At 44.5% G+C, this 21,187-nt stretch overlaps 1 protein-coding gene across 2 annotated transcripts in view; it reads right to left on the bottom strand.

The window, feature by feature from the left end:
* Positions 1-21,187, bottom strand: part of LOC117608260 (uncharacterized) — a 41,965-nt gene that overhangs the window by 13,238 nt on the left and 7,540 nt on the right. Inside the window, exons 2-9 of one of the 2 annotated variants that reach the window (XM_034333101.2) lie at positions 11,961-12,014; positions 9,527-9,734; positions 4,884-5,112; positions 3,686-3,830; positions 2,619-2,702; positions 2,197-2,280; positions 1,792-1,827; positions 1,078-1,134 (exon numbers count right to left, since the gene is read on the bottom strand). In XM_034333101.2, the coding sequence (XP_034188992.2) occupies positions 1,078-1,134; positions 1,792-1,827; positions 2,197-2,280; positions 2,619-2,702; positions 3,686-3,830; positions 4,884-5,112; positions 9,527-9,725 (834 nt within the window). In that variant the 5' untranslated portion in view covers positions 9,726-9,734; positions 11,961-12,014. Of the gene's footprint in view, positions 1-1,077; positions 1,135-1,791; positions 1,828-2,196; positions 2,281-2,618; positions 2,703-3,685; positions 3,831-4,883; positions 5,113-6,306; positions 6,507-9,526; positions 9,735-11,960; positions 12,015-21,187 lie in introns of those variants that run through there. The other variant, XM_034333102.2, reaches the window with a different exon arrangement.

Here is a 21,187-nt window from a genome sequence, read left to right as displayed (position 1 = left end):
ACGTTTTTTACCGCTTTAAACGACTGGCTGTTTATCATTCCGCAGCACCACCATTCCGAGTGCTTTAAATCTTCCTTTGATCCCTTTAACTTTTTCTCCAATGAACCCCGGTGCACGTGGGCGCCGTTTAAATCAACCCCCTCGGATATTAACGAGCGATTATTTTCGAAATGAAAATCTCTTTCCAGCGTACATCAAACGTTCGACGTGTGTGCTCGATGTTTAAATGCTTCTGCAAAGATATAGGCAACCTTTTACGAGCAGACACGAATACGCGTAAAAGTAAACGGCTGAATCAGATAAAGCTTAACCCAGTTCCTTTTTTTTTTTTTTCTCTTTTACTCGTTCAACGCGAAACACGCCTCCGTGCAAGCGTTTTCCAATGGGCACGACGGTCCTCGATTTACACGGTACGTCGAGCATTGTTCGAACGGTTGTTGTGTCGCGGGACGAACAATAAAAAAAGAAAAAGAAACACATACACGGGCAGATTCGTAATGGAACATTGCGGAAATAATAGCGGTTCGCTACGCGGAGAGAAGCGGAACAACGAGAGCGCCGTAAAAGGGACGCGAAACACACTCTGTCAGCGGTGAAGCTTCTTTCACCGGAACGATTTTATTCAGCTCGAAACGAGCGAATGAAAAGTATAAATTCGATTGAAAATAATAGGAAATCTAGCGATCGCTTTGATTAATTGATCACTGATCAATTAGATTTTAATTGGTCAGCCGATCAATTAGAGAACGAGACGATACTTTAGATGATTAGAGATTAAAGCGATGATAACCAGTTATCAGCTTTTTTTTCTCGTCGTTAAAAACCAGTCACGCGTGGAAAATTCTTTCACAAGTACTGGATGCAATCGACGGAAAGATTTTTCCGAGTCGTTGACGCGGGCTGACGCGAAACGATGAAAATTAACCGGTCTCTATCGGTCACCATTCGCCACCTGTTGCCCGCAGAAATTCGTCGTTCGATCCTGATTTACGAGCCGCCCATTACCGCGATATATCAACGTTGGAAACGAATGGCTGGACCGATAGAGAATTCTTGGAGAATTAAAAGAGTACTCACCTTCGCCTGATTCTCTTCTCCGTTTATTTCCTGCTTCTCGTAGCCGATGAAACGATTCTGAAAATCAATAATTTCACGTTTTTTCAAATCTATCGATATTTTTACACGCGATAAGAGCGGTCCAATTTGATCGACGATAAAGCGATAACGGATATCGAGGATGGCGTAAACGTTCGTTACATGTACCACCGGCAAGATCGTAAATATAAATGACGCAACGAATGAAAGTAGTTAGTAACGAGTCGTCAGAGACCGAGAGAACGTATCTCTGAAACTCAGTATAGAGAGAAAGTTGAACCGACTGACAGAACGCTTCCTTCTTACCCCTGCTCTCTTATCCCGAAATTTCGTCGCAATCGATGCGAAGAGTAAAACTTTGTCCCAGAATTTTCGCAAGCCGTTTTCCTTCTTCTCGGCCATCTTATTCTTCACCGTCCAACGCGACACTAATTATTTTCCTCGAAGCAAATTTTAACTACGTGAACTTGCTGATAATTAACACACCGATAAGCTGGTATACACTGTGATAATAATTTTGTCAATTTCAATTCCGGTTGCATTCGTCAAAATTATTCGGCCTCTGATTCGCCACTACCAGCTGTCAACGTGTTAAGAAAAGCGAAATATCTGACGCGAGTTGTGGCAAAACTGACATCGCGAACGCGACTACGACGATTACTAGGAATGGTAAAGAATTCATTGTTGCTATCTTACCTCGGCGGTTTCCTGCTGATAACGTTCACTGACAGCCTGAAACGCAAAAACGAAACATGACATCAGAAGTTAATACATGTTGAATCTAATCCGTCATTTAAAAATTCTTCGATAACAATAGCTGTTTTGTATTACGATTATTATACTTGTTTCAAAGTCAAAGTCGCAATCTTATCCATTATTGCAATTTGTGCTTCTATTTTAATTTCTATGGTACAACATCTACTCTTTTTTTGTTTTTTTAAGTCTAGTCTTTTACCGGGACGACTTTCTTTTCGGTCTTACTTTCGTATCAAGATAAAAGCTCGGAGAAAAATTGATGTCTCCCAGAGGAGAGGTGAACGACCGCCTAAAAGTCTCGAATCTTTTTCTGACAAACATTTAATCGAACGTCTGGATACTTACGTGTACGGCACTGTTGGTATCCGAGGAAGTCGCGGAGGCTAGCTGGTTCCGGTTCTCTATGACCGTCTTTATTTGCTCGAGCACCTGCAAACGAACCGCACGTACTTCCAGCAATTATCCACAATGCTACCGGTAATTATCGTTTCAGTAAAGCCCGTCTGTCCCAGATTCCAACTGTGACGGCTTTATTAAAACGGTAATTTAAAAATAATGAAATAAAGAGAGAAAAAAAAAAAAGCGTTTTCTAAGCGGACCGCTTCCGTTTCAAACCAACTATTTACGGACTTTTCTCTTTCCCAGCGTGGTTTCGGTCTCGTTGTTCGTTCTACCGGTAAAATTATACAACAGCGAGGCGTATCAACGCGTTTCTTCTCGAGTATTGCCGATTTTTCAAGCGAACCCCGTATATCGGAAAAAATTACCCGAAGTGATATCCTGTGCCTCTGAACAACGTGCTGATTGTACTCCTTGTGCTCGATCTCGTTGCTCTTTCTCGACTGCCTTCGCTGAAAGATAAAGAGAAAAGGGAATAGAACAGCCTGTTCGCGAAACAACATCCCGTGGTTTTCCGCGAACGTGAAAACAATCCGTGACTTTCCTCGTCTATCAGAACGGAACGCGCTTTTTTTCTCCGTTCGCGAGTAGAAAGGATCGAGCGGGCAATAGTTTCTATAGTTTTTACGGAGCTTCGATTTTTCCCGGTAAAACATCCTCGCCTCGCTTTCGAGGAGAGATACGAATCTCCTCGGTTATATGTAGATTCGCAGCTGGTCCCGCAGCTGAACGAAATAAGTTTCCCTTCTGTCGGACGAAATTCGTTTCGCTCTCTCACGAACGTCCCTGTTCGTGACAACGAAATAGAAACGGAATCTTCTCCACGAGCGGATGATTTCTGAGATTCCTGTAAACGCTGGCACGCGACGACAATTATATAGAACAAAGAACGCGTGGAATCTTGGCCGATCAACGGTGAGCTGTGACAATGGTTGCACTCTTCCAGTGTAAAAGCTGCTTAATTTTTATCGAGAATTCAAAACGGTTGGATAGTTAACAAGGTATTAGTCAGAAGGTGAGACGAAGCCGAGGAAATTGGAAGACGAGTCACGGCCGATTCTGGACATGTGTAACCGCCTTAACTGGATTCGCGCGTGCTTAGCATACCTCGATCGGCATTACGCTCATTGGATAACGAGAATAACGTCTCCCCAACGCCTGTGTTTATCATTCCTCGCTCGGCTCTCGCGAATTATATCAATCATCTCGAATGAAATCTGGCGTGATTATTTTTAGGCTGATCAAACATGTCATCCCGAAAGATTAATCGTACGTAGCGAACGAGTGAGTCGAACGTTTATGTATGCGAGCTGATTAGGAAATTGAAGGAAGAAAAGGTGGATTTTTAATCAAGTCATCCAGTTTCGCGTAGGGTCTCAAAGGATCTCCGGTGTTTCAAGGATTCAACGTGTCGTAAATAAAAGATGTTACCAACCTCGAGGGTAGCCAGGCTAGCCAACGACGAAAGAGGTCGAGTATGAGGAACCTCTCCGGGGAAAACGCTGTCGTGCGACACGGACAATTTTCCAGCTCCTCCTCGTAACTTCGCGAATGAATCCTCTGTCCTTCTAAGGTATACGCTGAAAAATAAATGTAAACAGTGTCACGTCAATCGTAGAGGAACGATCCTAGGCACACGGTTTCTCTCTATCCTTTTTATGGTTCGTTCGGCTATTCTAGCTACTATAAAAGCAGCAAATAACCAACTGTTTACCGAAAATCGAAGGCTCGATCGAGCGTTTAATCCAGCGTGAAACGACCGACTTATCAGGGAACAGTGGCAATCGAGTTAGCACGATAAAGGACAGTAGGTCAGGTAAGTATCGAGCCGCGTGCGTGTGCGTTTTTACACGCTCCTACTCGCGATTTTTCGCGCGACAAAGCTAAGCTGAACAAGCGATCCAACTGGGTCAAGGATATTGACATTGCATCGTTGCTTTGATCGCATTTCTTTTCTCCTCTGTTTACAGTCGAAGTATGAATGAATACGGTAGAAAAAGAATCGAAGACTAAATTGCAAAAGATTGAGCCAAGCGATTAAGAGGTAGATATTTACTGTTTGAAGGAACGACGTGACTTGGAAGTCGTCGTCAGCTTGTATCTTTTCGACGTGCGCGTATTTTGTCCGCTGAAACGATAATAAGACACGCAACTAGTCTCCCTAGAATAATTTCGAGTCTTCGTCGATCTACAACGTTGATTAAAACGTTGAACGCCATGGGGGTTCGAAATTTACACACGCCTGAATAATTAAAAGAAAACAATAGAAAAACATTTTGCTATGGTGCAAATAACGTGAAAGCTTGAAATTTGATATAGCTTTAATATTTCATTAGAGCTGTGACGTTCAACGTGTTAACCCTTTGCGGTCGGCAGATTTCTCTGCTGGGAGCACCATTTATTTGCTTTTCGGAGTGATTTTTCCCTAATTGATTTATATATAATTGGTTATATAAAATAACCTAGCTTTTTGTTAATTTCAATTTTTCTCGGACTTCTACGACAGTTTCGAAATGCCGCCTCAATGGCGGCACCGACCGCAAAGGATTAAAGTATGAAGCGCGAAGGTTTGAAAATCGTATCGCGCCAAGCGTTTGACAGGAAATAAGAGAAAGAAAGAAAAGGTGGCTGACCTTTCACGATCGCAGGAGTCGGTGAGGAGTTCGCTGGCGCTCCTGCTGCGAGCCTCCTCGGCACGTCCCGCGGGATGTCTGTCGGTGATGTCCTCCCTCGGGAGTCGCGCGAGCTCCGCGTCCCTGTCCGTATGGCTGGCGACCAATCTGACATCGGCTGCACCCCGGCTCTTACGCCGGAAGATCTTCCTCAAGCCGCGAAGAGGATGGAAGCGTCTCTTCTTCGTCTCTGCGAATGCCAGAAATCAGGCCGGTCCGTCAAACGTGCGATCGCTGTGCGGTGATCGCGCGATCGTAAAGAAACAGCCAATTAGTCGATCGGCTTTATCTCGGCTCCGCTTTCTCTCGAGATTACGCAACGCGCGCAACGTTGCGACCGCGATATTTCCGCTCAGACTCGACCGAATATTCGAGTCACCGTGGAAACTCGATAGGAAAAAGAGTTTTCTTTGAATTTAGGAATTCGAAAGGGGTTTTGTAGGCGTTTAGTGGAAGGGGAAGGCGGCGAGTCTCATCGGGCGCTATTAGTTCGGGTCGACGACCGCCAGGTGGCGGCGGGATTGAGTCTGTTCTCGCTGGCGGTCCCTCGGCATGCGATTATAAGTTCCGAAAAGCTGGGTTATAGGGATCGTCTGTCGCCAGCCCCACGATGAATTCTCAAAATTTTTGGAGTCACTTAGGCACAATCTATTCGCGATATCATTGTCTCTTTTACAAAAGATTAATAGAGCTAACTCGACGTATGATTCACACTGTTATTTACACTTAACAAACCTGATACGAAAACTAAGAACATGATTCTGTGTCTATAATGATTCACCTAGCAATGAACCAGTTCAGTTTTCTAGACGGATCTACTCCGAGGAACATAGGAAAATATCGTCTCTGTTACTTGAAACACCATGAGCGTGTCTCGGCTTCGAGCACGCAGGAGAACAATAGCACCTTATCGAAGAAACAAGCGCGACACAAGGGTGCAAGGGTGTGCGGGGTAAGCAAAAAATAATACGAGTGGTCGAGAGAGCGACGTGGCACTCGTTAACGCACGACTGCCTTTTAATTGCAGGGTATCGATGGAAAAAAGGGTGGCAGCAAAGAGGTCGGAGAAAAAAAAAAGAAGAAAGCCCAAAGCAGCGAGGGTCGCGTCGGTGCAAAGCGTCGACCTTTTCAATCGTCGAAAAGGCACGAAGAATGAAAAGCGAAGGGTGCCGGATTCGAAGGGTAGAACGGCACCCTTCTACGTCCTTAGTCACGATTAACACTTTCTACCCTGCCAATATCGCGAAAACCGATCCTTTGCCCGAAAATATGCAGAAATAAAAGGTTAACACCGCGCGACTAATCAAACTCGGATGAATCTTTGAAGCAAATTATGTTATCGCGTTGCAAGCGAGAAGAAAAATGCAAACTGGATTCAAGTTACCAAAAAAGTTCTCGAACTCCTCGTAGAGTTGCATCCCGATGGATCTTCTTCTAGGGTTAGTAAATCGCAAATACCACCTTGCAATGAACTGACTACCATTTGGTATCGCGTTGGGAATGATTCCGATAAGATTACGCGTTTAACACGAGATAACTCTACCTTATGACACTCCATATAGGGTAAAAATCTAGAAATCTACCATATGATACAATATTGAAAAATTAATATCGGTAGGTTTACTTTCCTAAGATTTTATTTCTTTTTTACAAGTGCAACGATGCACTTGTAAAAATGAAAATGCAGTTCCTTTCTTTTAAATGAAACTTTATGCTGATCATGCGACATTGATGTTACTTTCTTTTACCTCGATAAATTAAGAAAAATCCTGCGATTATTTATCATTGCTTTTTTCTTAAAAAACTTGGAGATTATTTATCATCGATAAGATACATGTTTCATTGTTACTATTTACAAGTGGACAGTGTAATGCGATTCTATGATCGACGAAGGTTGAACTTGGCGGTTTTCCGATTTCATCCCCTTCCTCTAACCCGATTGGTAGAATCCCTTCATCGGGCTGGATTAACCGAATGCTGAACTTTGTATTTTGCAAGGGTAAACACGATTGGAGAAGACTGAGATTAGGTATAATAAAAATCTAAAGCAGAAGTCGCTTTACGCTGAAGGAGTGAAAAGCTACGAAAAACGATGCTGGATCTCTTTCGATGAGGGTTCGTCAGGAAAGAGGCGATCGAGCCGAATTTCGAGGAGGAAAGGTGCGCTACCCACGCGTCGGCGAGCAAGAACACACGGTTATTTACAGAAATCGCGAAACTAGGCCATGGCCAATCGTGAAATGAATGGCCAGTCGAACGCGCTCGTATTTACTCGAGGCTGAAGCTTACGAGGAATTACTGGATTTCCAATTACCGCTTAGATTCTATCTCGGTACGAGTGCTCGTGCTTCGCTCTTCGATGGAATAAATTAAAACGATCCGTGAAAGCGTGACAAAAGGACAACTCGAAATTCAAGTGTCGCGTAATCGGAGAGAAACTCTGATTTTATTATTATTTCAGCTCGAAGCTTTGCAGCGTTAAAGGAGAAACTATCGGTCTCTTTTAGAATTTCCTCGGTAAGAGATCCTTTTCGTATCCCCCCTCCAATTGACTCAAAAATTACCAGGCAAACATTTTATGAGTTGTAGGTCAAAAAAACATTAATGCGGAGGTGTGGAAATTTTTTTTTCAGAAAAATAACTAAAAATTTCCACGCCACTTGGCTCTATTATGCTTGAGAAGTTTGCATGGTAATTTTTGAGTCAATTGGAGCGGGGGTGCTAAGAGGAACTTCATCAATTTTCTCGATTATATTTCGATTTTAGAAAAAAATAAAAAAAATAAAATATAAGACTGTTTCTCGCGTGTACTTGACACTACGAACGAGTGTGCTTTTCACGCATCAGCAATGGCGACCTCGCTGAAGCGTGAAAAATAACGTCACGCGCGAATCGTTCGACGCAGATCCGTCCGAAGGTAACAAAAACATCTGTCTCTATGTTCTCAACAACTTCGAACCACCACCACCTCCTCCTCTTCCACCTGCTGACATTTACGTAATCATCGGTTGCCTAATTTTCATCGAGATATCCAGCGGATAATCGAAAACTACACGGTTTACGTTGCGTCCTGTTTCACCGGGCAACCATACGTACTTACGCTTAGCTCGAGGATCGAAAGGCGAATTCTTCGAGTAATAAAGATTCGTCGTGCTCTATTTTAACCAGCCTTACCGCCGACCGTTTTGCAATTCAAACGTTTGAATACCGCGTGCTCGTTGAAGGAAAGGCTAAGTTCCCCGTTTCGATACGGTTCGATCACTGAAAGTTTTGAGAAAATGAATGTACGCGTTTAGTGGAAAGGGAAGACGGGACACCCTTAGCTCGGGTCGGCGACCGCCAGGTGGCAGCGGGATTGAGTCTGTTCTCGCTAGCGGTCCTCCGGCACGCGATTATAGGCGTCTAGGGCAGGGATCATCTGTGACGAGTCTGGAAGACTCGCCCTTTTCTCTCCCTACACGAGTAATTTCGCAGGAAATCTAAGGAGCGAGATATCTTGCAAATTTCCCTCCAAGTTAATCGTCAGAACTGATTGAGATATTAGCTAACAAGTTAATCTAGCTGTAGGAGTCAGTCGTCTACTAGAAGCTAATGAAAATAAAGAGGTGGTTGACCCCTCCTCTCGGAAATGCAACGTCCCGTGTAACGGGCAACCAACAGTCACGTTCCTCTGACGACAATAAATAAAGGGCACTCCGTTGAATTACCCTTTAATAACTCGTTGGAAACCGCAAGTCTACACTCCGTGACAAAACGATAAGACAATTGGTGGAAGAAAATCCTTGAGACGCGTCGTCGAGCGCTAACGATTCTCAACAACGCCGAACGAATATTTTGAAGAAAATTCCACGCGGTAACAAGGAGAACGAAATCAACAATCACACCGGGAAACTTTCACCTTAATTCCCCTCGTAGGAAACTTGGAAACTTTTGACGCGTTTTCTAAACGAGAAAAACGGGAGATGCCACGCACGCGATCGATCGTTACCGCGATTATAATCAATGATAATTAACGAAGATATCTTTCTTCCGTTTCCCTAAGTTTCATATACTTTCGCGATAAGCGAACGAATTTATAGGAAATATATCCCCGACTCGCATAGGAGGTAGGTAGATCGGAATAGTATGAAAATTGCAGAATCGATAGGATACGAAGCGGGGAGAATGTGCAGTTTACATAAATCCGTTTTTCATAGCACGGCTGGTTTGCTACCGACGTAATCCACGTCTGAGACCTTGAAAATGCGATCCTCCAGCGAAACGTCGTTTTCCAATGCCTACGTCTAGACCGTCGTAGCCGTGGGCATGCGATATTACTTTAATCTCTCCTCGCTACTTCCATCATCCGTCCTGATGTCTCGATGAATACGGTAGGAACTTCATTTGTACCCAGGAAATTTCATTCAACGATTCGTATTAAACTCTTGACGCCCTTAGCCACATATGCGAAATCATATCACTTATAAATTACTATTAACGCTCAGCGGCCACGAACGTGGACGAAATAAAATGAATATTAAGTAATTTAACGTGGTTGTTATCGAAGGTTATTATGAAAATTAGGGAAAGGGTGCCGAAGATAAAATTGGTATCTGAATACAAACCTTTCGGAAGCGGATCGACGCTGTTCTGCGCGGAGAACTCGGCGACACCGAGACTTCGATGATGTTGCTGTTGATGATGATGATTCTGAGGAGGAGGCGATGCCTCTCTGACACAGCCCATCAATGTTAAAGCACCACCGACTCCACCTCCTCCTCCTCCTCCGCCACCCCCGCCCCCGGTGGCGGTGTTGGTCGACATCCTGCTGTTCTGAAACACCCCGAAGAACCAGACCGCGACGTAAGATTCTCTGACGCGTTGATACCATGCCGTGAGAAAGGAATTCTCAGCTCTTTTCCAACTCTTCCAGCCGTCCATCTTTTTTTTCTCTCTCTCTCTCTCTCTCTCGTCTTTTCTCGACCACCGATTCTTTCCCCTTTCTATATAGGTAGTTGAACGAGACACGTTAACTATACTCGGACAATTCGAGGATATCGATCTGTACCAGCTGACCTTAGTCTCCGTTCACACCGACCTTGTACCCAGCGACCGGTTCCACTGGGAACGATGGAAACTGAATTCGTAACTGGAATTAAGCGCACGCTTTGTCAAACCTATCTCTTTAAGCCGGTACAATAGATTACAATGATGGGGTTGAAAGGAACGTTCGAAATTCGATGTCGTTTATACAAATTTCTCAACACTAGGTCGTTGAAACACTTTGATTATTTCTACGGTGCACTGGATCACTCGAAATGTTCTTTTACGAAAAGAAGTCCTACTTTCGCGAATCGGAGAAAACAGCAAACGCCAAGAGTATCACATTCGACGTCACTGAGTCCCTCCTCTCTGTTTCCTTCACGCAATTCCAAGGTACAAGGTCACTAGTCTCACTCGCACGATCTAATCACCCAGTTATCCGAGTTGACCCACTGGATGATCCAAAAGGAGCTCGTTTACTTCGTTGAAGAATCGTCGAATCGTGTTCAGGGTAGAAAAGAGGGAAAGTATCAGACGCGGAAGTGGAAGATTCGCGGACGCGAGCGTGTCCCTCTCGAGGGTGCGTGTCCATGTAGAACGATTCTTCCTTGTCTGCGACACGCTCACCGAGAGACGTACCAGCCGTTGCGACCTCTCCGTGTCGACGGGTTTTCTCTCTGTAGCAATGGGTCAGGAGATGGTCTCCATGGTAACTGCAGCAAGAGAGCGAGGGGTGCTGAAACGAGACGGTATCCGTGCATCGATTGCACCCTCTGCTGCTGCTGCTGCTGCTGCTGCTGCTGCCGGATGACCCTGACCTTCGCACAGCTGACGAGCGCGTCTGGTCCGTAGTCGGTGTGCAGCACCGCGGGACGCGCAAGGTTGTCGGGCGAAATTAACGCTGCCGGTTCTCGTTAACGTATCGTCACGGCTCGCGTTACACCTTTGACAATCTCGAGGTCCTTTTAAATATCCCCCTGTTGATCTTCTATCTCGCTGCAAATGCAACGATAACTGTGCAAAAGTCTCGCTCTGCACGCTTGGGTGCAACTTGATTGGGTTCCTCTCGATTAACACCTTGAGAATCTACCCTAATTTCAGGCAGAAAAGTAGGCAAACTAGGGAATGTTTAACCCTTTCCTCAATATTTACACTTCGCTAGGGTAATTTTTTCAAATTCCTGCACGAAATTACGTTTCACCTAAAATGGCTATAACGTCGGAACTATTGATCATGTCTGACAACGGCTGGCGCCTAATTTTTACTGTACAACGCGTTTTAACCCCTTGACATACAATGACATTCGTTTCATGTGCCATTGTAGACTTTCACGTCTCCGAGACGTCAAGAATTGTCTCCGGCGGACACCGTGCAGTATATACTACTAATTTATTATTTTATAATGTTACTTAATTAAGCTTGCACATAACTGTTCAATTGAGCCAAATTAAATAGTATTTTTCGGACGCATCAAATTCCTATTTGTAGGTCAAGGGGTTAAGCGTCTCCTGCAATTAACGACCCGAGTTAACTCGTCTTCCTCGGTTAACAGGTGAACACTTTGAAAACGTCCTGCACAAAATAAAAGAGAAAGTGCGCGCTTATGATTCGACGCGGCTTTAATTATCGTGTCAAACATGAAAAAGTGAAACCCGGCTGTTCAAGTTCGAAATCCTCCAATCGCTTCTCGCTTTTACTAGAAATTCAACCTTTCTTTTAAAAAAAAACAGTGTCGTAATCAGCGTGGTCGAGTCGCGAGAGACGATTTTTCACGACTCGCAAATGGTTCGATAACGATGGAGGCTGAGAGGTGGAAAATCGACGCGTAATTGCAAGCTTCCGGTTCTACCGAACAATTACAGCCGTGCATTCTTCCTTCAAATATCTCATTTTCCATGCCTTTTATTGCTTTTCAAGACAATGGAACACTGGTTCTTTAATCTCTCGATGCAGATAAAATTGTATAAAATATTTTAACAAAAGCAGAGAAATGGTAAAATATAAAATGGTACTCACTTTAAATAGGAACCGACATGATAGATACGGTTCGTGTTGCCGTGCCCCGAATATCTGTAATCAGAATACAAAAATCTATGTTATTTTAATGTCATTAAAAAAAAAAAACTGAAAAAGAAGTTTGATACGTTATCTAAGAGTTAGACGAGTCGCATCGAGGGTTAACAGGGTTTGAGGAAACGTTTGCTGGAAAAAGGGCAGTCGGTAAATGGGAAAGTAGCATAACTTGCAAGTTAATGAATGGATCGCGACGAGTGATCTATTCCGTGTCTAGGATCCTCGTAGATCTTTCGCCTGCCACGCCCAGACGCGACAGAATTTCAAACGTCTATTTATAAAGAGTGAACGAACCGCATGGAAGCGGCCGACACGAAACGCATCGGGTCAAAACGTTTGTGCGTGAGCGTATATCATGCTGATCCGATTAATTCTGGGATGATTAGCACGGAGAAGAAAAAAAAAATAAGAATCATCGACATAATTCGTGTTTCGTGACTCTGATATTCGCGGCTGGATATAAATATCCGCGTTGCGCGTCGCTCTTCTGCAAACAGAGAAAGTGTCAACCTTTTCATTTTTTGCAATATTCGTACAGATCGATAATTAAGGAACTTGTAAGAAAGTATAAAAAGTATAAAGTGTTAATAATTCGAGAGATATAACGCGTAAAGAAAGGAAGCTTTGAAAAGCCACGAGGACAATGGGCGATGAGTGGCCCGGAAGTAGCAGAAGAGAGGAGTCGTGCATTTCTCTTTTTCGAAGGGACTTTCCCGGCTGCTTCTAGCTGCTTATTTAAGAAACGTCTGCACTGAAACGAGTACCATCGGGTGTATTTTCGTACGAACGGTATGAAAGCAGCGTAGAAAATAGTTGCGGCTTCTCTTCGCTCGAAAGAGCCTCTCGATTGAAGCGAGAGATACAATTGCATCTCTATTTTCTGTTGTGATTCAAAGAAGGAGGAATCGTTTGTTTCTTCTTCCGTGCTCCTCTTATTTCTTAAGAGTTTCCGCTTCGAAACGACGGGAAAACGGCAACTTCTCCGTTTTAATGCGTTGACAATAGTAGGAATGGTGTTACATCAAAATTCATTTTTCTTAGCTTTCAATTACGTTTAGAAGTAACGTGTCGATTTTAGGGAAACGAGAAGAGGATGCAGAAGAGCGAATACGCGCGAGGACACTGGGGTATTATACAAGGTGTCCCATCCCAAGTGTGACAAAACTGTTATTCCGTAAATAATAATGATACAAAATAATGCAAAAGATTTTTCACTTCGGCCAAAACAGTTCCCATTTTACCGTGCAATTTTCATATCAACAATTTTTTGTATCATTAATAGTTACGGACAGCTCTGTCACACTTGGGATGGGACACCCTGTATTGTACATCGTCCGCCAGTGGGTATTGCCTGTTCTTTTGTTTTCTTCCAGCGAATAATCACGAATACCGTGGAACAACCGGTCGCAATTGCTTCCTTCTTTCGACTTTTCTCATTTCCCGATGCGTTCTTTCCCGCTGGAACGGGATTAACTCTCCAGATTTGAATTCGCTCCTCTTTCTTTCTTTTTTGTAATTACTTGCCGACGTATTGTTTCATTCGTTTTGCCCGAGAATGTTTAACGACGAGTCTGAAACTTGGCTTATTGAAAACCAGAGGATTTCTTTCGACTTGGATTCCCTTGTATCAGTCGTTATCACGGGTTTACTGATAACGAGCCGGGCGTGGGCGGCGAACGAGAGAAGAGAATCAACTCGATGTACCGTTAAAAGATTCATAATAATTTCTTCGCTTATAAAAAGCACAGCGGAGTAAATAGATAAGGGCTGTATCGTCTAGAATTACTTTATTTCTTTCTTTCTCTCTTCTGTCCGAAAATGAAAATGAGTCACGGCGTATCTGGCGTCTATGCAGGCCGTTCTAAAAGAGCCATTTCGGAAATTGACCGTCGGCCCATCGAGTAACACGACCCCATGGGAGTTGCCGAGCGAACGAAGGGCGTACACCACGATAAGAAGAAATTAAATTAGAGTCGTTATCGTCTTCGAACGAAGGAAAGCATTCGGAGCCGCTTTTGCCTTCGTACCGGAGTGCGATGACCCTTGTGATCGAACGACGCACCGCGATGCACATTATCTTCAGATTTATTCCCGGCAAATGAAACGGGATCGAACGGAGATCCCGTCGGATCGAAATAAAGTTAACCCGTTAGAAGTTGTACAGCAATTGCCACGCCTGAGAAATCAACCACCTAGGCGAATACCTAGCTATTACCGACAAATTTATCGGTCGATTGTTTTCGGAAACCATCTCGTTGACAATCTAGTCAAAATCGTGGAATTGAAAGCGAAGACATTGTATAAACCGCCCACGTATCAAAGCACACCTCGAGGATCCTGATTTTATGTAAATCACCGTTGCCACCCACGATTCAATGAATCCTTTCGATTCAACGGAGATTCCACGCGGAGATTCCATTTCCATTTCGAAAAGCCTAAACGTTCGTCGCAGTGCGCTCTTTATAAATCGTATAAACATTCTCTTCTTAAACGCGGCAGCAAACTCGAAGCGTGGCAAGGAAAAAAAAATTCCGCTCGGTACGCGTTGAATCAGAGAGGTCATACTAATTAACAGTCACCGGCTGAGTCTAGCGGGTAACTCGGGAGATCGCTTCAGAAACGGTTCAGCTGCGAATAAAGGAAACGGCTGGTCGAGTTCGTGAGTCACGTTTATTGTTCATCGTTTAAGCAACCTACTACGCGACGCCTTTCTCCGTCTGAATTAATAACACCAGCTTTTCTCGTCAGTCGTAAAGGAAAACGAACAGTCTCTAACGTACACGGCCAATGATGCGTTAACATTTCGATCCGACTGCATCATCTTCGCAACAATTTACTTTTATCAGCCTGCATGGCCGATTAGCTCGTTAACTCGGTTCCCCAGAAGATTCCGGGGAATTTCGTCGACTCCGAGTCCGGTCGGTTTCGATGACTCAGTGTCGCTTTAACCCCCGTGTGGCCAACTCGACCACTATCGAGAGTGTCTCGAGTTATCGTTAGTTGACTACTCTACTTACGTCCTTTGTATCAATCAACGAAAATTAGATTCTCCTTCGCGCTACGCGTCACCGATATATAAAAGAGCCTTTCTCGGCTTAATGAGAAAATGGTCAGGGAAATTGGATCATCGTCCCTGAGAGTAGGCTAACGTGAAATTCACGATACGCTCTCGAGATTCATTAACGAATTAGTCTTCCTTGAAAGTAATTTTTATCCCTGGTCAAACCAATTTTCAATTGATATTTGTAGAAAAAAGAGCTGTACAAACGGAACATTTCCTCGTCTAACGAGAAGGAAAGAACTGAAAAGAAAACCGTGTCTTCATTTATCAAAGGGCGTTTAAAGGGAACTGCTAATTATCTGTTCCGTTTAGAAATCCATAAGACGCGAGAGACATTTCTGTCCGTTCGGTTTCTCGGAATGTGTCTGGCATTCCAAAGAGGAGATCGACAAATCGCCAGTCACCGCTTTGCCTCGGACGAGATGAAAATGGAAAACGAGGTCTAAACGCGAAATTTTACCGCGTCAGAGGAAAGTACGAGCTGGATTTATATGCAAGTTGGTGAAAAAGAAAAAAAAAACGCGCGAGAAATGTTGGGCGAAAGTGTTATAACGGTTGAACGAGCGGAACGAAACCAACTCGGCGACGTTAAAAAGGAAACGAGGTAAATATACTGGCGCTGAAAAGTGTTAGGACACTTGTCGTATTTCACCGAAATGCGAATACACCGATAAGTCACGTGTAACCCGGAAAATTAACGACGAGAAACAGACTGCTGAAGTTGCAGCTTTTTCTCGAACGACGACTCGCGTAACGTGTTGCGCGAAAAAAGCTGCCTCCTCTGCTTCCTGACCTTTCCATCGGGTCGATGACACTCGTTAAAGCGACATCGAGACGCGTTTACTTTGCTCGATGTACGTCTAGAAATTTTCACTGAAAAATCGCTTCAAAGCCTTGGCTTACGATATTTGATACGTCAAAGGCTGAAATATTACCAGCGATTTTCTTTCCCTTTAATATATTATGAAAAATGACTGCCTACGCCAAGGAATCTTGACGTTCTTTTCGTTTAAAATCTCATATACAGGATATTACAAAAAAACGATTCAGAATTTACCGCTTCTACTTGCGATAAATTCTTCTCGCAAAAATAAAGAGAAAAGTCCTTTACCATTTTTTAATATAAAGCTTCGTTTCCGAGATATAGCGACTCGAAGTTAGGTGCCCTACTTCTGCGCGCCATTTTTAAACAGCCGCCGCGCGACCACGCGCGATCAGCCTAAAAATGGCGCCTAGATGTTAGAGAGCTAACTTTAATCGCTTATATCTCGGAAACTAAATCTCAGATCGCAAAACGGTAAAGGACTTTTCGATATCTTTTTTCACAAAGAATTTGAAATTACAGATGTCTGAGTTTTTAAAACAATTTTATATATAATTATGATGTACGAACAGTGATGCATTTTGAATAATGCCGCAGTATTTGATGCCGCATTTACCGTCAGTACTGTGGCAAAATGGAACGCCACGCGAATCAAGTAGAATGTTCATCGACAGAGGGAAATGACTGTGAAAAGCGTTTTTACGGGGAGGCAAGATCGATCGTGGGTAGAGGCAGGCCTTCAAACAACGTGGTCGACGGCCCAGAAAGTACCGTTAAAATATTTTATTGCGAGGGATCTCGTCTGTCAGCGGATTTTTCTGTCTCTCTGACTGCCGCTGCGGCTCTCGCCCGTCAACAAAGTGCATAGGAACGAGAGGCCTCGAGCAGACGACGACTACTGGGAAGTTTGTATTCCCACGCGATGAAAACGAGTTGTTCGCTGGTGCGTACAATCTACCGGGTGATCTACGCTTTCATCGATCGATCAATCGAGCAAAATGCATTGTTGAAAGTCAATCACGGATTGATAAAGTAGCAATCATCTTAAGTTAATTACAATGCTTTCGAGGGAGTTGCGTTTATCCGATAAGATTATCTTTGAAACTCGTTTCAAGACTTCCAAGAAAAAGATTTTGAAATTTTCTAATATTTTCAGCGCCTCGTTAGGATCATAGCTACTTGTTCGGAGATGAAATTGATCGCCGACAGATTTCCTGCATTTATAGAGGAATAAATTACAGGACACCCCGTATAAAAGGGGAACAGAGAAACACGCGGAATGTGCGATAAATAATACATGAAATTATTCTGTCGACGGTAAGTCCGCGATACGTGCCCCGCGAATGGCTTTTCTATGCTCGTTTGCCACAAACGATCGACCGTCTGCCGTCTTTAACGAGGAATGCCGGCAGTTCAAGCCGGCAAAACCTTCTAACTAACTACCAGCCTCGTGAGTTTGACAATTTCCCGCGTTTTTCAACTTCCGCGATCATCTACGCGTTTCTTCCCTAGCGAACACGACTTCACCTTCCCTCAGCATTCCATCGTTTCCTAAACGTTACGTCGTATGAAATCATCGTTTGCGCAAGAAAAATCCTTGGCTCGCCAATTCGGATATCATATTTACTTAACCCGAAATCGAACACGGTCGATCGTCGTCGAAACGAAAGTTCGAAAACGTCGATTTTGCAAGATACATTCCAATCGAAATGTGAGCATAACGAGCAAAGTAAATCGTATAAAATATGGGTTGAGCGAGCAGTATCTTTCGAACGAAATGCTCGCCGACCTCGAAACTTTTTCCACGGGCTGCTGCCTCCAAGTTCAACACATCCTTCTTCGCAAACTTCCAAGTACAGGATTCCTCAAAAGAAACATACAGCTTGAAAAATCCTTTGAAAACTGACAACTGGTATCCAACAGCTGACAATCTTTTTGGAGCAGCCTGTAGAATCGCAAGAAGGTAACAGAAAATCGTCCACTGTTATTTCAAGGATACATCAAGGATACACCGTTCGCGATCGAGTCGAGAGCATCTCGACTCACCTAACAGTCGATATCATTTTCCTCAGGATCGTTGAAACTTTGTATCGGCAAGGTGAGGAAAATTCGGTGTGAAAATCCTCGCTCGCACCTGCTGTCTGTTTCATAAAGCGACTAGAGAACGGGTTACCGAGAAACGGCGAACCGGTCCTGCTGAGCCTTCTCCGTGTCTGACCGAACCGTTACGTAGCTATGGCCATCCAGAAAACCGGTAGAACGATAATCAACGACCGGTATTATCGGCCGCAACGCCTTTTACACCACCCACGAGCCACGCTCGAATCAATCGATTGCGATTCATTGGAATCATGCTGAAGCTTTATGGTATATCTGCATCGATCTTGCTTTTGCTATCCGCAAACATTTAAAAGCGGTGAATATAAAATCGAACCGATCTACTTAGAAGATCCGTGGATGAGTAAGCATCCGGAGGTCGTTCGTAACAAGAAAGGTCTCGAATACCTGTGCCACGAGATAATTGCTATTGACTTTATTCTTCTTGCCACGGATGGTCGCGTCAAGGTTCTTTTATTCATTCTCGATATCGATTTTACTAGCTGACACCGACCAGTTTAATGAACAGACATTCAGAGAATCTGCGATATTTTTCTCGATACGACTCATCCAGTTGAATCAACATTCCCTGGCTATCGACGCGACTTCCGATGCTGTCGACGCGTTCAATTTCGAATTAATTGCCACAAACACCTCGGCCCTTCGCTTGACTAATTGGCACGTTAATTGCTCTCGTCGAGGCAAACCGTCCCGGCTCCTCTCGCCCTCTGGACCATCCCCCGCTTCTTCTCCCGACTGTCAGCGAGTAATGCTGCAGGTAACGCGATTAGGATTATCGGTTCTAAAGCCTTCTAACTCGATCATCGAAACAGCTGCGAGCTTCTAATCGATATTCCCGATCTTTCATTTCTATTTATTTATTCTTCGAGGGGACGAATGCTACCTGATTACCCTAAAGTTTCTCCAGACGAGCTCCGTTGACCAGTTACGACCGAAAAAAGAGTCGAAAAAGGAAGGAGGAAGGAAACGTGAAAAGGGTTATCAAGAGGCGGCCTTTGTTGATAACGATGCGGCGGAGTTTAGCATCGCGTCTCGTCGCTTTCCGGCGACGCCAGCTACGGGAAAGGCTTTTAAAGCGTCGACGGTGCGGATCGTCGAGCTGTTAAATATTTAAGGCCAAGTTGTTGGCGCCACGAGAAGATCAGAGCAAAGGATATAATCCAAGTCCCGCGGTTTCCACCTCCTTTTTCCGTTTCTCGTGACCCGACGGCTATTTTAAGAAGGTTCCGCCCGTCGAAAAGGCGGCTCTATCCGTCTGGACTTCGAGGAAGCCAGGGACAAGGAATGGAACGTTGTACGATTCTGTTTCTCGAAATTCCACGGGGAATTGGTGCAACGTGCCAGCGTCTCGTCGCGAAAACGTGCCATTAGGGCCAGCAGCGACGCGAATAGAAAATTCCATTCCCGTGGAAAGGGTAACTTACCGATACGTCGCTCGGATAAAAGGAACACCACCTTCTTCTGGTGATAAAACGCATTGGCAAATGATCAGCGTGACATAAAAGCTTAAAGTTTGATTAAATTCCCAACGAGAATTGTCGGGCTACGAGCGATTTCGAAACGATTTCATGACATAAAAGTACCGCGAAATGGCACTTGTGCCACGTCGAATCAAAGCTTAAACTCTGACGAAAATGTCTGTATAAAGCGATTTAGAATCCGAAGACGGAAGTGTCTATGGTGCAGGCGAGAGTAACGCAGCGTCGTCTGCGGTGATCAACTATCGGTTGGATAGAAAGATCGCGAGAAAGGAGAAGCAACTGGCAAAGAATCGAGCGATAGAATATCGAGTGGAGGAAGAGAAAGGGACAGGAATGGTCGGACCAAGTGGTAGAAAGCTCGAGGAGGAAGAAGACGAGGTCTCGAGCGAGAAAGACGTGGAAACTGTTCGGCGAGGCGTATGAGAGTCGATCTCAGGGCGGATTCCCACCGAAGGATCGGTCACGACTTAGGGGTCGCCGTAAACGCTATCCGCCAGCACTCCTGACGATTGGATAATACGGAGTTTCGCTATCCGTCCTCTATCCCACCCCGCGCGCAACCATCGTCATTACGGTTCTACGTGTAAAACGGTAACCTACGATCCTCTCGATCTTCCGTAACCTGAGCGCAAATCCACCTTTACGTAGGCTCTTTATCTTGTCAGTGGATAGAGACCGATACACCTTCGGCTGGCTGAACGATAACGATTCCCTCCAAGCTAGCGGCCGTTCATCTTGCTCCTCTAACGCTATCTTCTAAGCCTCTACGATCTACTGTGCAGAGATGGAAAGAATAACTTCGACCAATCGTACCCGCATTCCTTTCGCTATTATTCTTTCCATCTCTGCGGAGTCCAGAAGATTTCGAGTAAGGAGAATAGCGATTCGATCCCCTGGATCCCAAGTAGAGTGGATGATTTCTGCGCTCGCACCGGAAATACGCAGGTGGACACAGGTGCTTGGGAAAGTGGTAGACGTCGAGACAACTATCGATCGTTTGCGAACAGCAACGTGCTGCCGGTGTTTCGAGGTCGTCGTCCTTTCCAGGTACACGCGAGTCGATAACGCGGTAACTCTTCTACGAGCTACACCACCATTTCTGTCCAATTATATACGAAATCTTACAGCTGATCTTCGAGCGTAAAGAGTTACCGGTGTATCACGTTCTACCCCCGAAGAACAACTTGGCAGAAGGTTAAAGAGCGACGACGGGCCGGGGTTCGAACAACGCGCGATGCGCTTAACATCTTTTTTAGCATTGTTCCTGCGGTTCTTTACGGTTCGAAAGGGGTGAACCTTTGCACAGGTGGCAACGAAAAGCACGCGTCGAGTACTCGGCAAACATGGAGGTTGTAGAGAAGAGAGAAAGACGAGGGCGAAATGTAGCGGAGGGCTATGCGCGCAGACAGGATGGACCGTAGGCGTGCGGATATGCAAAAGGGAAATGCAAACTCCACTGTCCAGGAAACGAACGACTACTTCTTTCATCCGCTATCTTGCTTTTTCTCTATTTTATATCGCTACCCTTCCGTTTCTTCTTCCAGCGAATGACCCAAATACGCTCCGATAATTCGCAATCACGCGTGAAACAAAACCTTCGTTACTTGAATTGTTTCATTTTTATTAATCGAAGGGAGCAGGGTTTGGATACTTGAAATTCTACCTGAAGTATCGGTCTCTGGGAGAC

Source organism: Osmia lignaria, chromosome 15, assembly GCF_051020975.1.
Source record: "Osmia lignaria lignaria isolate PbOS001 chromosome 15, iyOsmLign1, whole genome shotgun sequence".
NCBI lineage: Eukaryota > Metazoa > Arthropoda > Insecta > Hymenoptera > Megachilidae > Osmia > Osmia lignaria.
This window is presented reverse-complemented; position numbering and strand designations above follow the sequence as displayed.